Below are 21,552 nucleotides of genomic sequence, written 5' to 3' on the forward strand. Positions count from 1 at the left end.
CTCACGACGCGTCGCTGGCGCTACGTGCCGTGGGCTTGTAGGTCGGGTGTTTTCGGGCGCGCGATACCGTCGTGCGACGACATATGGAAGCGGGGCTTAAATTCCCCACCCTATCAGGATCCATCTAACTTGGACTGGGACGGAGCCTCGCCCGGCGATTGGTCCAGTGTGGTGTCTGGTTCCTCCCAGAAGCCTGTGTCCTATTGGCTCAAAGATATGCCATTTATTTTTCAGCAGCTAAAGGCGCTCATATTTATTATAGAATATACACATTATTATTCTAATACTTTATAGTAAAAGGTGCATAACATTATTGAGAAATCCATTATGTACACAGTTATACAACATCACGCTGCAAAAAAATATAATAATATAATAATATATGTATGTCTGTCTGTCTGTCTGTCTGTCTGTCTGTCTGTCTGTCTGTACACACACACACGCACGCACGCACACGCGCGCACACACACACACACACACACACACACACACACACACACACACACACACACACACACACACACACACACACACACACACACACACACTCATCACGTACGGTAGGTCAGTATGCGCCGCGGAATGAAGGTCACACGCCTGTAGTAAAAAGTAATCAATACTGATCTCCGCCGCTAGATGTCACTACAGCTCCACAAACCAAGACAGAAGAGAACAGTGACTATCCGTAGTTAATAGGCTAGTTTACGCGGCAGAAGCCTATTAAATATTACATTTATTTAATAATTTGATCACCACCGGATGAGATCCTTGCGTAACAGATGTATAGGGCAGTACAGTAGGCGAGGAGACATATAGCTATTTATGTTAGATAAATAATAGGCCTAGTAGGCCTACTATGCTTGCGAAAATATATACGATTATTTGCTAAATTGAGTCGATTTAATTCAAAATTGTATCCAAAATCGCTTCGAATACGCTGGGTGGCTGGGTCTGAAAGAGGACTCCAAGGGAATAGGCTAATAGTTTAATTTATTCTTGTTGAACTGGTGGGAGGGATTTTAAATGGTGGCTTCTATGGGGTCTTGTTGTCCAACCCCCAGCGCTCAGACAGGGGGACGTGCATCTCTACCACACTGACTGACCCACCTGAGGAGCATCCTCTCTCCACTCTGCAGTCTGACTATAGATATCGGACTCAGGACATACAGTTGTTGTTGTTGGTGTTGGACTACTGCTCTTTTGGGAAAGAAAAAACAGTCTCCACGTTATAACCGAACTTTCGTCTTCCAGACATGGCACTGTCACTTCAACAAAGCTGTTTACTTTTGCTGTATTTGGGAATTATACAGAATTGTCATGGAGTGCAGGTTAGTAGGTTAATTTGAGCAACCACGACTAATAACAACTAAACTAATCATATGTGAGCGTTTCTATTGTAACCTTAATTAGATCTTCCAAACTTATTTCTACTTCTATGCTATTAGGTTTGGGACTTTTATATGTGCATGCAATTACTGTGAATGCCTGGTACAGCATCTCGTTTTGGAAGATTATCCCGTTTCTATCCTTCCAACACAATAATTAATGTAGACTGCTGCAGTCACAATCACAAATCAATTGATTTTGGCATTTATTTCAGAGTTAAGTTATGTTTAATATGATCCTCACGTTGTCATGGTCAGTACAATTTCACATGATGCCTTGTTTTTTTCCCTGTTTTCCACCCTTTACCTTCTCTATTTTCAAAAGTTTATTACCGGTATTCTTTTTTTGCTCTTGATCTAAATGTGTTGACCATTGTTTTTGACAGGTGGACTGGAGAAATTTGGAACATTGGCTAATCGAGCCCCATTTGCTCTTAGTCTTAAGTAACTACGCATGGCTATTTTGAATACAAAGCCTGTCCATTCAGGATTTGTTTTTTAATCCGAGGAGGCAGTGCCTTCCCACTGCCATGCAAAATATACACAGGACCAGTGGGCCACTCACATTTTTGACTTCAGTAAAAGTATAGGCATACCACAATGTAGAAGTACAGGTAAAAGTAATTTTAACATTTTACTTGCGTAAAAACACCAAAAAATGTTAACATAAAAATCTGCTTAAAGGACCACTTCACCACTTTTCAACCTACCTTCATATAATTGGTCCTGACTCCTCACTAATGTTCATGATAAAATGCCACAATTGTCACAACGGCTGTGGGCAGTTCAGAAACCCATCCACGAGTGACATCATCGATGGAAGCATATATTAACTGCAGGCTTTCTATTACTTCTACACTTGTGTGAAGTGAGGGGCGCTCTTGTCATCGTACAAATTTACGTCATATTTGGTAGACATTTGACCTAATTTCTCCTTTATTTGTCAATGGCAAATATGAGACGTGTGGGGACAAGATTTGGACATTTGACCTAATTTCTCCTTTCATTGTCAATGGCAAATATTGAGACGTGTGGGGACAAAAGCTGTATATAGGAGGGGCCCTCAAACAAGGCCTACCATCATGCAGGATGTCCCAGATTTCCTGCATTTCTTTCAAAAGTTTTCCAAATGTGAAAAATATAAAAAAAAAAAAAATCAAATAACAATATATAAAAAATAGCAGTTCTACAAACTCACACACGTGACCTGTTGTGAGCTATAGATCGTTAGGGCCGATTCATACTCCTACTTTACCACTGTTTCGGAGCTGTAGTGCCGAAATTTTCAGTAGCACCGAAGAGTCGACTTTAGGACGGTACCCGCCCCCCCGAACCTCAAATGACGTCACATTGTAGGCTCTACAGAGCCGAACCGACTTTTATTCGGCTCTAAAATAGGAGTATGAATCGGCCCTTAGCCTGAACTAACGTGTTAGGTTTCTGGTCGAGGGGCGGGTCGCAGCTGAGATTTGCGCACGCCCTGATTGGTTCACTGATCTGTCCGTCAGCCCTGGTCCCTCCTCTCCCCCCTAGTGCAGCACTACGTCACATCATTTGGAGTGATGCCCACCCGGAAGGGTTGACTCCCACTTCTAGACCAGAGCGGCCAATGCGTTTCCCCAGGCTTTCAATTTTTGCTCAAGTAATTGGTTAATGTATGTTTTGCCATACTAATTTACAAAGTAACATTTTGAGAAATTACAAGTAACTAGAAAATACTGTTCCAGAAGAAACAGTGTGGGCTCGAGTAGCTAAGTACAATGTGATGATGATGTATGATGATGATGATGTACTTTTGACCCACATGATGTCACAGGGGGAAGAATAATAAATACTATATTTATCAAATTACTATCGTCTGGTTGCCCTTAGGGAAACAACATTAACTAGTAGGCCTATCTAAACAGAAACAGGAAGATGCCAAATAGTAAAAAGTAAAAAATGTACTTAATTTACTTCCCACCACTGAAGAGGACCAGTGTAGTGGACTGAGGCCTGGCTGACATCTGCCAGACAGCTTTTGTCCAGCTGTGTCTGCCACTGGAGAACAGTGAAAGGGGGTGGAGAGATAACATCTCACATGCCAGTGCCACAAGGTTTGCAAGAGAAAGTGGCTGGTGACATTTCCAGTGACAGGGGTTCCCAAACTTTTCAGTTCAAGAGCCAAAAGATACATTTGGTGGTGTCAACCCCGGGAGTTCCCGTGACCAAAAGTTACAAAAATATGAAGCCCTTTTTCAAAAATAGTGAAAATAGCCACAAGTTAACAATGCATCGCTATTTGTTAAATGTTTGGAAATGTATAAAGAATATTTTGATTTTTTTAGACGGACCCCACCATTTGGGGACGGAGGTTTTTAATGACAAGGGTACACTGAAGGAAAATCTGTTTTGTAACCATAGTGACGGTTTCTTTCTAGTGGTCATTACATCACCCTCCACAGCTGCATTTTATGTCGACTGTTTTACCTTCCATGTTTCATATTTTTATGACTTGAGCTTCAACACACGCTGTGAGTAGTAATGGGTTCTTTGGTCCTCGCTTGTTTTCTTACTGGTGACTCATTAGTGCTTTGCAGAGAGGCTCTTTTAACTATTTGCTGTACAAACAAGGCTCCAGACTTCCCAAAACAAACTGGTCAGGCTACTACTTGGCCTCACGCCCCGAACCCACCTCACCCCTGCCCATTTTGACAGGCTGGAATGGCTTAGGGTTGACGACAGAGTACAGCTTCTTGCAATGGTTCTGGTCCCCCTTTTCCCCTTACTGTATATGTCTTTTCCCCTTCTTATATGATGATTTCCTGTTTGTTTTATATTGAAGTGTATATTTGTACGTCTCTAAATGTTCTGATGAATTGAAAATGGTGGACCCTGTTGTAAACAGGTGTAATGCTTTATGGAGTCGTCCACACAGTAAAATGTATTGAGTTGTGCTTTCGTTTGAAATGCAAATAAATACTTCAATCAATCAATCTAACCCGTCATCCATAGAACTGCATGGACAAGCACCAGGTTACCGGCGTCCTCCGTCAAATGGAGAAGTTCCTGAAAGGCCAAGAGATGAGATTCACAGAGGGTCTGCGCATCATGAAGTCAAAGCTGGCAGCGCTGCAGAACTCCGTCTCAAAGCTGCCACAAGCCGACCAGTCAGCTGGTGAGAAATCTATAAGAATGACACTGTATGCATCGTCAGCATCATGATTATCACATTCATGGTCATCTCATCAAAAGCTTTCTTTTAATCTAAGAATAATTTACTCCAATAGTCCAATACATGTAGTTTTTCAAAGGGGCACTTGACCCATTTTCAACCCTTCACGGTCCTCCTCCTCACCAATGCTCATTATAGGGTGGGCGGGCGGACATTGAGTTTGAAGTCGGTCAGTCCCATATGGCCATAGAGCACCGACGTCCTGACGTCACTCGCTCATCCCCTGGTTTGCGGAAGGTTTTTTTCCTCTATGGAGAATAACATTGAGTGATCTTAAAATCGTCCAAAAATAAACAAACTGTCTCGGCGATATTGTCGAAAGGTGTCTCTGTATCGTTTACGACAGTCAGTTACTCATATTTGATACAGTCAGTTACTCATATTTGATACAGTCTGTTTCACTTGAAAATTTAACTAATTTGGCAGCAGTAACATTAGCATTTTCTCGCAGTCAGTTGATTCTTCATATCCATATGAGAGAAACGGCCGGGATGATTTGTTTATTTTTCAAACACAGTTCTTATAATGATGCAATCTAAGATCCCCATATGGGGATTATAATACAAATAAAAAAGTACATGAACCCTGGGAACAGCGCCCTCTGCCGATATTGACGTCAGTCTTCGGTGCTCTATAGTGGTTCGAATCTATGGTTCTGTACAACCGCCGTTCGGACAGTTTGTGAGATACGTGAAGAGACACGCAAGCACATTTATAGTAGGATTATTGCATCATTTAAAGTGGCAAAAAGTTCAAGGCAAGCCAAAACCAAACATGTAGAGTAATTCATTCGAGGCACTGTGAATATAAGCACGGAAATTGGAATGTATACTAAATTCCAAAGTAATTTCTTAAAATGAACCGTAGCATAACATTTTTGACTGTTCCTTGCTACAGTTCTTCCCTCACAACAAATGACCAGTTCACTGCTGGACTGAACCAAGCATTCTGGACTGTTGTTTCCCATGAAGTTTCTGCAGCTCAGTGACACGTGCATGTCCTCAGGCACATCATGCCACAGGATGCAGGAAGACTTAAGCCTCATTTATACGTTGTCATACGACGGTGTTGCATGTCAAAAATAGCAGATGTACAAGCTCACAATGCGTGAATGTGTTGCGTGCACGACGGTTGTTAGCTTGTATGTTGGTATCTGTTATTTTCGGCACATGACGCAGAGATAATTCTGACTTTATTTCACTTGTGACCAGTTGTGGAAAGTAACTATAGGTACATTCACTCAAGTACTGTAGCCTACAGTAATTTTGAGGTACTTTACTTGAGTATATTTTCAATACTGTAGGCCTATTGCTCTACAGTGTACATTACATGTCAGAGCTAAAGGTTACACTTTTTACTCCACTACATTTATTTGACAGCTATTATTACAAGTTACTTTGTATATTATTATTACAAAACATACATTAACCACTTAAGGCCTATTTTGAAATTCAGCTATTCGAAAATAGCAGAAGTTCACGAATCACAACGCATTTTTCTATTTCATTTTTTTTATAAATGAATACAGAATTTGTTTAAAATCTGACTATTTCATCACGTTATTTCACATCGTTGCTGTCAGACAGAAATCTCCTATATATCTCCGTGTTTCAGATTTTTCCTCATCCTACAAGAGTGTCACAAAAGTAAAAAAACAAAAAAAGCTCACAACGCGTCTTGTACTGAACATTGTTTTTCACTATTTTAAAATGTTCTTAAAATAATAATAATAATACATACAAGGTTGTGACAAAGCTCCATCTCCCCCACAGCTCCCACCGGCTGCCCGACCCTGGAAGCTCCTACACACGGACGCAAGTTTGGATCCAAGTACTTTGTGGGTCACGAGGTCCATTTCACCTGTTCCCAGGTAAGACCTGCAACTATCCATTATTTTATTAGCAACTATTCTATCCATTGTTTTTTCTTATATATTTTTTTCAATTAATCAAATTATCGAAATTTTTATTTTATACAAATCCTTTCTTTATTTTTTTATTTAGAGCCTCACAACCTAATAGCGGCTAATGTTATGACCTAACAATCAGTCATTGGACCCACCAAAGCACGTCGGAAACGAACGCAAACAACGGCCGCGAGGTTGTCATAGAGAAACAAAAATAATAACAAATAATAGGGAAAAAATAAATACAAAAATGGGGGGACAGACGCACAACGGTGACAGACAGCGCTTGTTTCACCTGACAGTTAATGACGTGTCATTCTTGTTTTTTATAATCGATTATATGGATAAAGTGTTGCACTGCTGTTCCCAGGGCTACCACCTCGCCGGCCCGGGGTCGCGTGTCTGCCAGGAGAATGGAAGCTGGAGCGGGGTCAACGCCGTCTGCAAAGGTGACGTCAGTGTGTGTCAAAAGCTTCCCGAGCCTCGTAAAAACGCCGGGACTGTAAAGTGGGCCAATGTAATCATCAGGACCTAACACCTAGCAATTTAACAACTGTATCGTTTTGCCCAAATCGCAGTTGTAAAATATATATTATGTCGTAAATCTTCACGCTTAAGTATCGAGTAACTCAGTAGTTCTCAAAGTGCGGTCCGGTGCACCTCCAGGGGTCCTTGAGTGGGTTCAAGGGGAACCAAATGGACAAAAATGGTTCCATAACTTAAAGGAGCATTCAGTGATTTGGGTGATTTGGGGAAAAAAACGGTCCTCCCCGGTATACAAGATGTGCACATGCACATGCTCTACAGTGGGGGGACATGCAACAGGCCAACAGCACGCACACCAAGGCCCTCCTCCGCTCGATCATGATTGAAGGAAGGCCCCTCTCTATCCTGATTGGATGAAGGATTGGCCACCTAGCCAAAAACAAAACCTAAGCTTTTTTGACCCCAAGGGAGAACAGGGGACAGGGAGGAACTCCTTATATGGTCAGCACACTATAGTAGGAAGGATTATCACAATACCTTTTAATGGTTCTCAAAGGACCCCTGCTGGGGCCACAAAGTTAGACATCCAAAACTCGGAGAATGGAACCAAAATTAACGGACCGGTCCATTTGGTTCTAACTGCATCAATTGCGCTACAACACTAGGGGGTCCGTGAAATGTACCACTGGTGTAACCGAACGGGGACTGTTTGTGTGTATTTGTACATTTTGAGGAAGGAGAGAAACGTCTCAACCTCTATTGTGATTCTCTCATATAGAATCAAGAATTTCGAACCCCCTCCACCTCCCCACCGCAGTCTGTATCCATTGCCACTTCCCAGTGAATCAGTGGAATGCCTTGTGGCTCATAGCATGCTATGTCTGCCACATTATTCAGTCTGTTGGGGGTAAAAAAGAAGGAAAAAAAATCCCCATACCCCATTCAGGGTGACCTTGGGCGGGGCGGCCGAACGTTGAATGCGGGGTTGAAAGAGGCAGCATCCCGTGAGCCCGGAGGAGGAGGGGGGGTGGGAGCTCTCCTCCTCCCCGCACAAAACAGATAAGACAGGCAAAGAAAAGAGCCATTATTTAGTGGAGACTGGGGGCTCCGAGCACACACTGAATGAAGGCCTCGTTAAAATGGCATTAAATGTCTCCAGAACACAGCAAAACACCTGTACCGCATTCCACTGTGGGGTACCTCCCCCCTTCTGTTTCCATTCCTATACTGTAAAAGAACCAGTAGCGGACAGTAACAAAGCAAAACATTTGCTTGAGTACTTATAATGTATTAAGTACATTTTTGAGCGTCTGTGCTTTACTTGAGTGTTTATTTTATGCTTATGACTTTGACTCAACTACAGTATGTACATTTCAAAGACTATTGTACTTTTTACTTTTAAAAAAAAAAATTGCAAAATAACAATAGGCCTACAGCAACGCATTGATTTAAAAAATAAATGTACCTTAGTTCTAATTCATACTTTTGAATACTGCAGTATTCTTTTTTTTAAAGCAAGTAGGCTACTCCAGCAAGTACCCAAGCACAAATTTGACTGAGCAACTTTCACTTGCAGTTCTATTGCCTCTGGGTACTGGGGCTGCTGGGTACTTTGTCCATGCACTGTAAAATAAGCGGGCCTCGGCTGATTATGTTTCCTGGGCTGTTTGACGGGAGGGCTTCCACTGGACAGGGGGTTAGGTCCACACACTATGCCCAGACCCATGGTCCCATAGCACGCAAGTATGCTAAGCATGCTATTGATAGCGCCTTCAGCCTTCGCAGCTGGCGTGCCTCCAGACATTGTGGCACGCTCGCTTGTGCATCTACTCAAGTACAAGCTTGGGGTAAATTTACTTTACCATACGTGTTTCAATTTCCAGCTTTGGTCACAAGTTACTTTGCTGTATTATTACAAAACATAGATAAACCACTTTAGTCCTATTTTAGTCCTTCAGCTGTTTGAAAATAGACAATTTAACAAGCTTGAAAAGAGCTTGTACTTTTACTTTGGCAATTTAACTATATTTCGACACAATACTTTTGAACTTAGCTCAAGTCACATTTTACAGATCTTACTAAGGTAAGAGCTGACTACATCTTCCACCAACACTGGCCTCCTCCATGACATTCCAAGTGGCTTTAAAATGTGTGCAAGTTTGTTGACTTTGGTGTTTGAAGAGGGCCAGAAAAAGCAGCCAACCTGCACAGTATTATCTCTGTTCGGGTGCTTCAAGTCTATCCTGATAGCTCTAAATGTAGCCGTTGCTTGAAAAGCGTGATTGATACAGAGTGGAAAACATCGATGTCAAAGAAAGCCTAAAAATATCCAGGAGAACCAAGTGGGCCTTTTTTTGTACGTGTTGTGCTCATGTTAGGGAGCCCTAGAGCTAGCAAAACAAACAGTGGAGCAGTGTTGATTTCGTCAACTAACTAATACTATGACGAAAAATGTTTGTCGACTACCTTTTTTCACTGACGAGAACTAAATGGAAACTAAATAAATGAAAACTATATGACTGATGGCTAAAACTAACACTAAATATTGACAATTTCGTCAACAAATAAAAACTATAGTGTTAGGAAGGGACTAGTGGACAAGAGATCCAGTATAAGTAAAAGACACAAGTCATTTTACACTTTGTTGGCAGTGTTGAATGCTGAAAATAGCGAAATTTGAATCCTGAATAGTAAATCTTTGGACTTATGAGGGTTCCACCCGACATAGACGATATACAGTGGCCTCAGAGCCGTGGCCTCTGGCATTGGAGTTGAGCAGGGGCAGCGCTCAACTCCCTCAGTCATCACTTTTTACACGTCTAGCACGCTCTTAGTACTGGCTATAAAAACAATGGTCATGAGGCGAGCACGGCTATTTGTCCGTTTTGATTCCTGCAGCTTAACAGACTAAACAAGTTTAGGGCAGGCACACAGGAATGTCTCTCTGGGATCTACAGCAGCTTCTAGTCCGTCTTATGTTGGGTTTCAGCACGTCGGCATCTCCATTTAACCAATTAGGCCTTATTTTATACTTCAGTCATATGACGGTTTCACGCGATAATAGCCAAGCTACGCATCTGCGATATGACGGATTCTGAGCCTGTTGATCGGCTATATTTTAGCTATTTTTTAAAATGTTTTGAACATTTTGGAAAATCTTCATCTATTATTATGACACGGCCAAAATAGGGAGTCCAGGTTGTAAGTGTAAATGTACTGTATACACTACACCTCTTTCCTGAACCAAGGCTTTGACAGCAGGCAATCAGATGTTTCCATAGTTAAAATGGTGCAGAAGAGTGGGGGTGATTTATATTGTAATGACCATCCATCTTTGCTGGGGAAGCAAAGGGCCTCTAGACATACTGAGGTGTCTTCAACCTGCTATTATGGTCATCATTTTACTGTTGCTCCATACTGTCCACCTCATTGAAGGTATTTGCACTAAAACAGTGAATTCCCACATGTTTGGGGTGGAAAGTGGAAACTACAGCATATTTTGTAAAATAGCATGAGTGAGGGTTTTAGTGTGAGAACTTGAGAAGTATTTCTAAAAACGTTAAGAATTTTAAAAGGGCCTTGGGTGGAGGTGTTGACAGCTAAAGACTTCACAGCCCCTGATTCTGGCCATGAAAAGAACCTCAAGTTGACCTTCCAAGTAATACATCAGCTACCATTGGTGTAAATTTCCTTTCCTCCAATGGTTCTCAAACACTTTTCTATAATTTCACGGACCACCATCAGTCTGTGAGTGCACTGTCTGTACAGACGTACTCAGGTAAAGTGAAAGTACCTCAAAATTGTACTGAAGTACAGTACTTAATTAAAGGTAGGGTAAGTGGTTTTCTTTGGTTAAAATAAGTGTTAAAATGCTCTATATTGTGCTAGTACTCATTGCTATAGAGTGTTTGTTCAGTAACAGGAGTGTCCATGTCTGTCCAGCTTTTTATTAAACAGAAAATGCATTTTCAGGTCAGGATACCAATTTTATCCAATCAGAATAGATAACTCAGTCAGGGATACAGATTAAACAAGTGGAATTGTAAGTGATGACACAAAGCAATGAACAGACAAAATTGGAACTGGAACACTAAAACAATTAAGCTGATAAATGGCTACTTTCTCCTGATTGGCTGAAATGTTGTCACGTACCTGAAAATGTATTTTCTGTTTAAAGAGCTGGAGAGACAGGGAGACCACTGTTACTGAACAAACACTCTATAGCAATGATTATCAGAACATAGTGATTTAACCTTTTTACAAAATACCTTTTTACCTATTTGTTTTAACCTAAAGTTACCCTATACCTAATGTAGTTACCTTCCACCTCTGCCGAAGAGGAGAAATATGAAGAATTGTGTCCATAAATGATGGTACCATGCAGCCTCTCTCATTCCTCAGTGTCAGTTATCATCAGTCCTGGGCAGACCCAGTCTCACCACAACCCTATATGACCCAGGACAGGAAGGATAACACAGCCTGTATTCTATTACATGGGACACACAACGCACTCCACAAGACCTTCTGTTTCAGGCATACCAATCGGACCAGTCATCATTTGTATTTGTATTGGACTGTTGTATTAATATATTTCCTTGCATGTGAACAGTCCCTCTGAAGCAACTGAGTTTAGACATTGAGAACCCTTGCCTACCCTATTAGGTAGGCAGTTATTAACCAATAATGTTGCGAAACCGACATTGAGAACCAATAAGAGGGCTCCTATGTCCAGCTTTGAACATTGTCCCAACACAAACATTAAATGCCATTGAAAATGAATGGCCAGCTTTGGAGTGTTTGTGTAAACACAAACATTGTGTTGAAGACGAAGGTGAGGACGCAAATTCGAATTGGCCGGAATTATATGATGTATGATGATAAGAGCGCCCCGCCTCACTTCTTTTTAATAATCAACCAAATGGATTAGTCTAACCCTTAAGCCCTGTAATATTTTCCCTATTCTTCATTGTCTGTATTAATCATAATCGAGGTAAGAGTTTGAAATCACCGGCATATCGCCCGGGCCTGCTGTACTTAGAGTTGAAACTTTGACGTTGTATTGAGAAGCCTCACCAATGCGGCAATGCCCACAGATGTGAGTGAGTGTGACAGCAACCCGTGTCAGAACGGAGGGACCTGTGTGGAAGGGGTCAACCACTACAAGTGTACCTGTCCCCAGAACTGGAGTGGCTCCCACTGTCAACACCAAACCCAGACAGGTCAGTCAGTGGCACACAATGCATGTCTGGGCAACCGAACCGCATGCATTTTCAAAGCATGTTTTTTTTATGAACTGTTCTGTCATAGCAGTGGTGAATACATTTAGTATACATTACATTTACTTAAGTACTGTACGCCACTATATCTCAGAGGCAAATATTGTACTTTTACTCCACTTAATTTATTTGAAACCTTTAGTTACTAGTTACTTTGTAGATTTGGATTATTATTACAAAACATGCATTAATTAACCACTTAAGCCATAAGCTTAATACATTTTGTCTATTTGAAAATTGCCGATGCGACGCATTGTGAGCTTGTAGATCTGCTATTTTATCTGCAAAAATATATATTTTGAAACTATATTTGAAAACTCTAAATGGAACATTCTGCATAATGAGTAATTTTACTTTTGGTACTTTTAGTACATTTTGATGCCAATACTTTTGTACCTTTACTCAAGTACACTTTGAATTCCGGACTTTTACTTATTTCTATATTGCAGTATTGATACTTTTACTTAAGTAATACCATTTGAGTACTTTTTCCACCACTGTGTGATATGTTCTGTATGTGTCGCAGGGTGAATGCTATAAGCTATATAATATTGTATACCTTTGGTCTTGTGCACATACAGCGCCACCCGAGTGGAGCGTAATGAATGACCCAGCGTTCAGTCGCAGACCTCGCTGTGCCAAGGTGGACAGAGCTCAACACTGCAGCTGCGACGCAGGCTTCCACATGAGCGGAACCTCAGACAACAGCATCTGCCAGGGTGAGGCCTGGATTATCTGTTTGTTTAGTGTTTGGTTCGTTTTCTTTTTTTCCCCCAGGTGATTTATAAGGTCTGTGGTTTAACCAAAAATGTAAGGAAACGCATTACTGGATAGACTAGCAAGTCCTGGGAAATAATCTTCTTGCTCCGTGCAAAGTATATCCTAGCTGTCTCTCTCTCCACTTACCCTGAACTGACAGAGCCACACTCACCAGGTGGTGCCACAAACATTGTGAGTGCCAATCAATCACTCAATCAGTGTAGGCTGATAGAATTAAGGTGAGTCTTGGGCGGGGTTTCTCAATGCCATATTGAACATGAAATAATAACTCAGTGGCTTCTTATAGAACATAGATCAGCAGATTAATAGAAAGCACATCAAAGTTGAAACCAAATTACATAGAAACACATACTGTGACGGCACAGAGGTTACATCTATTACGAGCATTTCATAATAGACTTTGCCAGAAAATTTGCCAGAAGTCACGACGTGTGGAGAGCTTGTAAATCGGCTATTCTCGCTATTCAGCATCTAATGAAGGATACAGTGGTTCATTTTTTCAGAGGTCGAAATGGGCTTCCATAGAAACGACTATCACTGGACCAGTGTGTCAGCGAGTGAGAGACTCGCTGACCAGCTGACACACTGGACCAGGGCTGACAGCGATCCGTGAAACAGTGAGTTATAAATACATGTTTTCTCTCCAGAGGTTTCAAGCTGATTAGCAGCTATTTAGGTCATTGTTAAGTTGCTTTTAAGATGGATTGGATTTGGTAACTTTTTTTTGTTACATTTCGTGCAGTCATGGAAAACAATACTTGATGTTCAATGTGTGAATGCAATGTTGATGTGGCTACTCGGGGTGCATATCTTTGGATGACAGTGTCCTGTAACTCACTAGGAAATTAACCTTTTGAGTTGAATAACTGGAAAAATCCATACATGACTTGCTATGTACTACTGCTAGTCAAGACAAAGCAATGGAAGCCAGCGACGTGAAGATACAAGGCCGACACACATTTGTATATCTGCTACATAATCGTCATGATTTGTTGAGTTGAAGAAAATTTGCAGCCAGACATCCAGGTTTGTAGGTCGGCTAGGCAGGCCTTAAGGGAGGATAGACATTTTGGGTTTGGGGTGTTGAGGAATTGAGTATCGTCTGCGTGGATGTTGTGTTTTCAGTAGACATTTCCATGTCCTGTAGTAAGTTATTTGAAATACTGTATGTTCGAATGTCCCCGCCCCCCTGTCAAAAATAGCTAAAATCCCTAAAACGAAAGAAAGCAGCAGCAAATAAAACATGAACCGTGGTTGAAAAAAAACAAAAGTTGTCCTTGAAATTACAAAATTCAATCCCTGGGTCTCCCACGTGGGAAACCAAACATATACCGAAGCTTTCATCATCCAAATGGGAATCCCCCTCTTGGCAACGGCAGATGTTAACGCTTCTCAGGGCTTGTCAGCTACACATGGACATGGTCACAAGTGTTTATGACACGTGTACAATGCATGTCCTCCTCTTTTCTTTCCCTCTCTGCAGATGTCAACGAGTGTGAGGTGTACCGGCTGGACCAAGGGGGGAAGCTGTGCATCCACGAGTGTGTGAACGTCCCCGGTTCCTACCACTGCGCCTGTCCCAGCGGCTACAAGTTGCTGCTAGACGGACGGAGCTGCGAGGGTGAGTGAGTGAGAGGCACAAGTTCGCCACAAGACAAAGGCTCATTCATTCACACAGGCCCCCTTGGCGGCGGACCCGGCCGTAACATCAGAGACGATTTACTTTGTGAACCCATTAGCTCACCGCATTAAAAGGGATGAGGAGGGGAGACTTTATAGCGGTGGATGCCATGGGTTCCCGCGGAGGTGTCTGTCTGTCAGTCAGCCCCCCCTGGCCGGCGTCCCTATACTTTCATTTGCACCTATGAAGCTTATAACGCTGCCTGCCAGACCAGTGGAATGAGTGACCTCACCCTTTCCTTTCCCCTTGCGAGACGGGATCTCCAGGACATGAGGCGTTTTTTTCTTTGGGGGGGGGGGGGGAGGAGAGACTAAACTTGGAAGAACCAAATAAACAATCACCCACGACCCGTGTTCCTGGACTGTGGTAACCAGGAAGCAGGGATGTCAGTCAAGTACTATGACGAAAAATGTTCGTCGACTACCTTTTTTCACTGACGAAAACTAAATGGAAACTAAATAAAAACTAAGCTACGATGACTAAAACTAAGACTAAATATACTGACAGTTTTGTCAACAAATACCAACTAGACTAAAATGTTAGGAAGGGACTAGTGGACAAGAGATCCAGTATAAGTAAAAGACACATGTCATTTTACACTTGGTTGCATGCTGAAAATAGCAGATCTGCAAGCTGCGACGCGTTGTGAGCTTGTAGATCGCCTATTTTCAGCAAGTGTAAAATCAGTCATTACGACAGCATCAAGGCCCGCCAAAACACATTTTAGTCAACTAAATCAACTGATTTAGTCTACTAAAATCTTATGACATTTAGTCGACTAAAACTAGACTCGCTAAAACATTCCAGGTGACTAAAATGTGACTAAAACTAAATGAAAACTATTCAAAAGACTATGACTATAAGGCCCAAACCACACCAATGCAACTCCTTGCAACATGCCATTGGGAATAATGGTTTGCAAGTAGGGATGTACCGATCTTTGTTCCCGATCCGATCCAGATACCACAGTTTATGTGTTAGCTGATACCAACACTGAATACTGATACCAGTGTTGTGATTTTGTGTAGTGTTTATAGCTATATATCTTGTGTTGTGTTTATAGCGGACTCCTCACTTAAATGTGCACTTGCAGTTTAGGCAACTCGAAAGGAAACTCCACATGCCCCAACATTTAATTTACCTGCCATAGTGTCAACTCCTTATACCCGTGTCGGATCGGTGGTTAGACTGGCATATTCGCAGATACCAATATGACCCGATATGACAAATAAGGGTGGTTACCGATACTTTTCCCATACCAATCCAGTATCGGAACATCTCTAGTTGCAAGTATAGTTGCATGTTGCATGTTAGGGCTTAAAAGTTTAAATTAAATCAACACTGGGGCAGAAATTGTCAGTACTGTTGGGTGGAAACCTTGTCTGTCCATTAAAACTGTTACCTTTTCAGGAAACTGAAAAAGAACCCATGTTCCAGATTTGTGCAGTTATAGTAGTCACAAGCTCTTGTTAATACGTTTCATTGGGTTCAATATTTACTATATATTTAAAAAAACACAAACACATTCAATTTAACCACTTTCACTTTCCAAACCTTTACAAACTAGCAAAAACATGGTCAATACCCAAGCTTATAGATCGGTTATTTTTGTGTGACACTCTTGTACGACAAAGTAGAATATTAATTCATGAAAAAAGCGAAATGGTCTCCCTTCTTCTTTCGCCTGTTTCTCTCTCTCTCATTCCTGCATGCCTTCCTTTGCTCTTTTGTCTTCCAGATGTGGACGAGTGTTTGAGCCAGCAGCACAACTGCAGTGAGGGGACAACCTGTATCAACACAGGCGGAGGATTCCAGTGTGTCAGCCCCGAGTGTCCCCGCTCCCACGGTGACATCAGCTATGTCAAGACGTCACCCTTGTAAGTGGAATAACAACGAACTCACCCGTTTACCAACCAACAGGGCATACAGCCGGCGGAACTGCTCAACCTGCAGTATTCCTAAACGTAACCTAAGTAAACTATGCTTACACTTTTAAACCTAAACTTATTCCTAACCTTACCCTCAGTAAAACTATGTCTAAACCTAACCTTATTTCTAACCTTAACCTCAGTAAAACTATGTCTAACCCAAAAACGTATTCCTAACTTAACTTAACCCCAGTAAAAGATTGCCTAACCCCTAAACTTATTTCTAACCTTATTCTCAGTAAAAACCTAAATATGTGCCCTACCGAGCGAGCAGTCAGCGTGAGGTCGGCGGAAAAAACGAACGGAATACCTTGCAACTCCTAGTGTTCCACTGTTCTGGACGTCGGTGTGTAACTTATGCTCAACGTCATCGTATTCAAACCAGAGCATGTCATCATAAACTAAATTATCATCACATCCTATAAAGAATACATGTTGTAATTAAAGGTGTGTCTTCCCATGAAGTTGCTCATTGGCTGAAAGCAGACCTCTGGGCTGTATCCAGATTGGAATAAGCCTGTTATAGTGAACCATGTCCATGTTGAAAATCAGCTTGCCTGCTATACTTGCCAACTATATTTTAATCAATAAAAGTTTTATTTTTATTTATTTTTAATCTGTGCTTTCCTAAAGTCCAAACAGTTAGAAAAAGTGTTTTTGGCTTCATTCTAACATTGCATTTGCCAGTCACTTGCAAAACAACCTCATTTAAGGGCATACATACAATGCAGTCCTGTCAAATGTGGTGCAACACTGCTCTGCTGCCAGCTGAATGAGGGAACACGTTGGCCAGGGAACTGGGCATTACATGGAAAAGCAACATGATGACATGTAGTGTTGATTTTGGCGACACATTTTGATTTTTAGTTTAGTCATAGTCTTTGGAATAAAATGTAATTTAGTTTTAGTCATCTGAAATGCTTTAGTGTTAGTCGACTAAATGTCATGTGATTTTAGTCGACTAAATCTACAGGTGAGTTTTTGTCTTGATTTGTCTTAAAAAACTTTTTTACGATTTCACAATTTTACGGCTGATTTTACTGAAATTAGCCAGTCTGATTTGTGTCTTTTACTTATACTGGATCTCCACTAGTCCCTTCTTAACATTTCCTGACATTTTTCGCCACAGTTTTAGTCGACAAAATCAACACTGATGAGATGCAGGATCAGTTCACAGGGGACAAGTTCATAGCTTACTGTGATCAGAAATTACCCACAGCTGTGTGGGTAATTGGTTTGTTTGTTGGTTGGAGGTGTATGACATTTTGAGACGTACTGTAATTTGTCAAAATCACACAGAAAGAACTATGCATGTGTTTTCCCAAGGGCATATATGAATTATGTAGTGCCTTCATGTACCGGGTAACAAAATGATATATTATTAAAGGCGAAATGTTAAATAAAATATTCAAATTAAATACAAAATATCAGCTCTAAATGATAAATGGCTACACTCATCTTAGGGGTTAATAAAGTAAACAATAATTGATAAATATTAAATAATCAATAGCTATTTATGTAATTATAGTTGAAACGTTTCAATTATTTTAAACAATGAAAAATGAAAATACAACCTCTCAACGTGTTGCAAGCTTGTAGATGTGCACAACGTAGTTGCAATGTTCGATTTGTTGATATCTGAATAAATTACAAATATAAAAAGGTGCTTCTCAATTTTGAGCAGTTGAGACGAATAACCGTCAAAGTTCACACTAATTATCCATAATGTACAAAATTATGGATAAGGGGAGGGGTCAGAATAAATTATGGACTCAACTGCTCAATTAGTTGAATAGAAAAATACTGTTTATAGTTGCAGCCCCATTCATCATTTGTGTGTGTGTGTGTGTGTGTGTGTGTGTGTGTGTGTGTGTGTGTGTGTGTGTGTGTGTGTGCGTGCGTGCGTGGCTGTTTTCCTGTCCCCCTCCCAGTCAATGCGAGCGGAACCCTTGTCCCATGGAGAGCCGCTCGTGCCACCTGGCTCCCAAGACCGTGTCCTTCCACTACCTGTCCCTGCCGTCCAACCTGCAGGCGCCGGCCACACTGTTCCGCATGGCCACGGCCTCGGCGCCGGGACGCACCGGGCCCGACAGCCTGCGCTTCGGCATCGTCGGCGAGGGCAACCCCCGGGGCATGTTTGTCATGCAGCGCTCGGACAGGCAGACCGGCGAGCTGATCCTGGTGCAGCAGCTGCGCGGACCGCAGGACATCAGCATCGACGTGGACATGTCCGAGTACACCGATCGCACCTTCCAGGCCAAGCACGTGGCCAAGGTCAATGTTCTGGTGTCGCCATTCAGCTTCTAGAGGGTGGACTTTCCTTTTCTAGTGGGGGTCATCGTCATGTTTGGCGTGTGGTGGACATTTTTGTCAAGATTCCATTTTTTGTCACAGACATACAAAATTGACTGGACAATATTATTACCGGAAACTCCGAAAGAGCAATGACCGTATAGCACGCCATATAGCATATGACCATATAACAGGTCTGTAATGGACCCTTACGGGTCCATTTGGTTCCATTTGAACACTCTCAGAGTTAAGGGGGTCCTTCCAAATAAAACATTTGTCATACTTCTTCTGAAGAAAACCTGGAGACTTGACATTCAGTAATTGGGTCTATGATCAAAATATGAACATTTTAATGGTGGGTTAAAAAAAAATCTAAAATTTGTCACAGACAAGACCAAGTCTTTGCCACGGACACATTTGTCCGTGTACGGACATGTTGGTGACCCCCGTTGCTTTCCAGGAGGTGGAGACTAGGTACGTTGAGAGAGAAGGATGTGGAGGAGTTTATGAAGAGTACACTGACTTGAGTTTTTCGGAGTTTCATTGCGTTGGGTCTGTTCACACAGGCCTGCCTTTGTCCAGCGGGCCAAATGTTATACTTTGAGGTCCAAGAATGTTCAAACTTAACAAAGGGGCGTCTTGGGCGAGGGACCAAAGAGTTATATTATGAGCTGGGTTCAATTTGCTGGCGGGGAATCCATACCTCTGCTTTTGATATGCCCTCTCTGGTCATTAATTGCAATGGCCGGTGGGGATGTTTTATCCCTGCTTCAGGGTAGACTAAATTAAATGTTAATGCCTAAATTAAATTCATGCATTTCCTTTTGGGAAATGTAGACTTCACTGTCTGATATCACAATTTAATACAAAACAAATCATATTAACCACCCTGGTGTTTTTATGTACCGGTATTTGGATTTTCTTTCCAAATAAAATAGAAATTTGACAATATTATTTTATTCAAAAATAGCAAAAACAGCAGATCTAATATCGGCTAAGTATATATAGGGCTTCAGTGGTTATGAAAATGCCCGGTTTATTTTTTACACATTGAACCCTGATTATGAGCATACTGTACTGTACGGGTGAATATATGGCACAATTTTCTTTTTTAAGTTGACTCAGTGTGTAAAGTATGTCTGATGTTGGGACTGAGTTTGATTGATTGAGTGACTGAATGAATGAAACAGATTGACAAGCCAGCCCAAAGCAAGGATTGGTACCATTTTGTTTTTGGTGTTGCTTTTATGGCTGTTACTTAGTTTTATTTGGTGGGGTTCCTATAGTTACGGTGACCAGATGTACCCGTTTGGCCAGGATTGTCCCGGTTTCAATCTGTGTGTACCTAATCCCAAAGAATCTTACATATTGTCTTGGCGATTGGCTATTTTAGCTATTTTTTTAATTAGATTTTCTGTGATTAAGGTTCTAGTTATTTTATTTTTTTATTTTCCTTAATTTGTTTTAATAATATGGTCACCCTACCTATAGTAGCCTTTCTTTGCGTGGCTCAGGTGTGAACCCTGGGATTGATGCACTGCCCTAGACTTATCTCAAGAGAGTCATGAATCCCTATGACACACTAATGTTCCCATGGCTCTAATTTATTGGAAATATTGTCTTCTTTTTACATTGCATTATGTGCAGCATGTTTATCTTCCATCATATACTGTATATTTGTCTTTTTACAGTCTTGTTTTGCTAAATGAACCATTATTAACAACTAAGGGAGGCTTTACGTGCATTACTTGGTCACATTTCCTCTATACTCCTACTCCGTATACTGTATGATCAAGATGTTGTGTAACCGTAATAACAGAGGGTAGGCGTGCAGTGCAGTGCACAATAATCTGGCATCTTAGTTAGTCATTACATTACTGTTTTTCCATACCTGAAATAAAGTCTTGTCTGATGATCCTGTGTATGCTTGAACTCTGTTGGCTATGATTAAATGTTAAACCTGATGTATGCATGGCTGAAAACTAAGTGGATGTAACGTATTGAACCAAACATCCCTATAGAGCACCAAAGTCCTGACGTCACTCACTCATCGCCTGGTTTGTGGAAGTCATTTCTCTATGGAGAATACAATCGTCTCCTAGAATAATTGTGGTCCAAAATTGAACAAACTGTCTCTGCGATATTGTCGGGGAGGTGTCTCTGTATTATTTACGTTAGTTATAGTCATATTTGATATACCGTCTGTTTCTAGCAAAAATGTAACTAATTCAGCAGCAGTAAGCCAGTAACATTTGTGTTTTCCCGCAGTCAGTTGATTCAAGCGTTTTAGATTAATGTTAGATTATGAATGCAATCTTAGTGTTTTGTCCCATTTTTGGGGTGCCACTTTGTCCCATTTTTGGGGTGCACTCACGACCCACCGTAGTAGGCCCCGGTTCACAGTTTGGGTATCGCTGGCATTTGGGAAATACTAGAGCAGTGGTTTTCCGGGGACCACCAGTGGTCCTTGCTGGGGTTCCAGGTGGCCCCCAGCTATATGATGGAGAGTTGGTAACAACAATGAACCCAGTGCTATATTGCTTCATAGCCTTACGGTCTATAGCCCATGGAAGAGTGATGGTTGCTGCCTTGAAGTCTCACTTG

General features: G+C 41.5%; 1 protein-coding gene across 1 annotated transcript; it reads left to right on the top strand.

Moving 5' to 3' along the window:
• Window positions 1-1,060: 1,060 nt before the first annotated feature.
• On the top strand, window positions 1,061-20,863 carry fbln7 (fibulin 7). The gene is made up of 9 exons (XM_080782373.1): window positions 1,061-1,328; window positions 4,380-4,542; window positions 6,372-6,469; window positions 6,876-6,954; window positions 12,085-12,210; window positions 12,849-12,986; window positions 14,531-14,668; window positions 16,467-16,605; window positions 18,588-20,863. Exons 1-9 carry the CDS (start codon window positions 1,254-1,256, stop codon window positions 18,961-18,963), a joined length of 1,332 nt encoding a protein of 443 aa, XP_080638499.1. The 5' UTR covers window positions 1,061-1,253; the 3' UTR covers window positions 18,964-20,863.
• Window positions 20,864-21,552: the final 689 nt, after the last annotated feature.

Source organism: Protomyctophum bolini (assembly GCF_963924005.1).
Source record: "Protomyctophum bolini genome assembly, chromosome: 14".
Lineage (NCBI taxonomy): Eukaryota > Metazoa > Chordata > Actinopteri > Myctophiformes > Myctophidae > Protomyctophum > Protomyctophum bolini.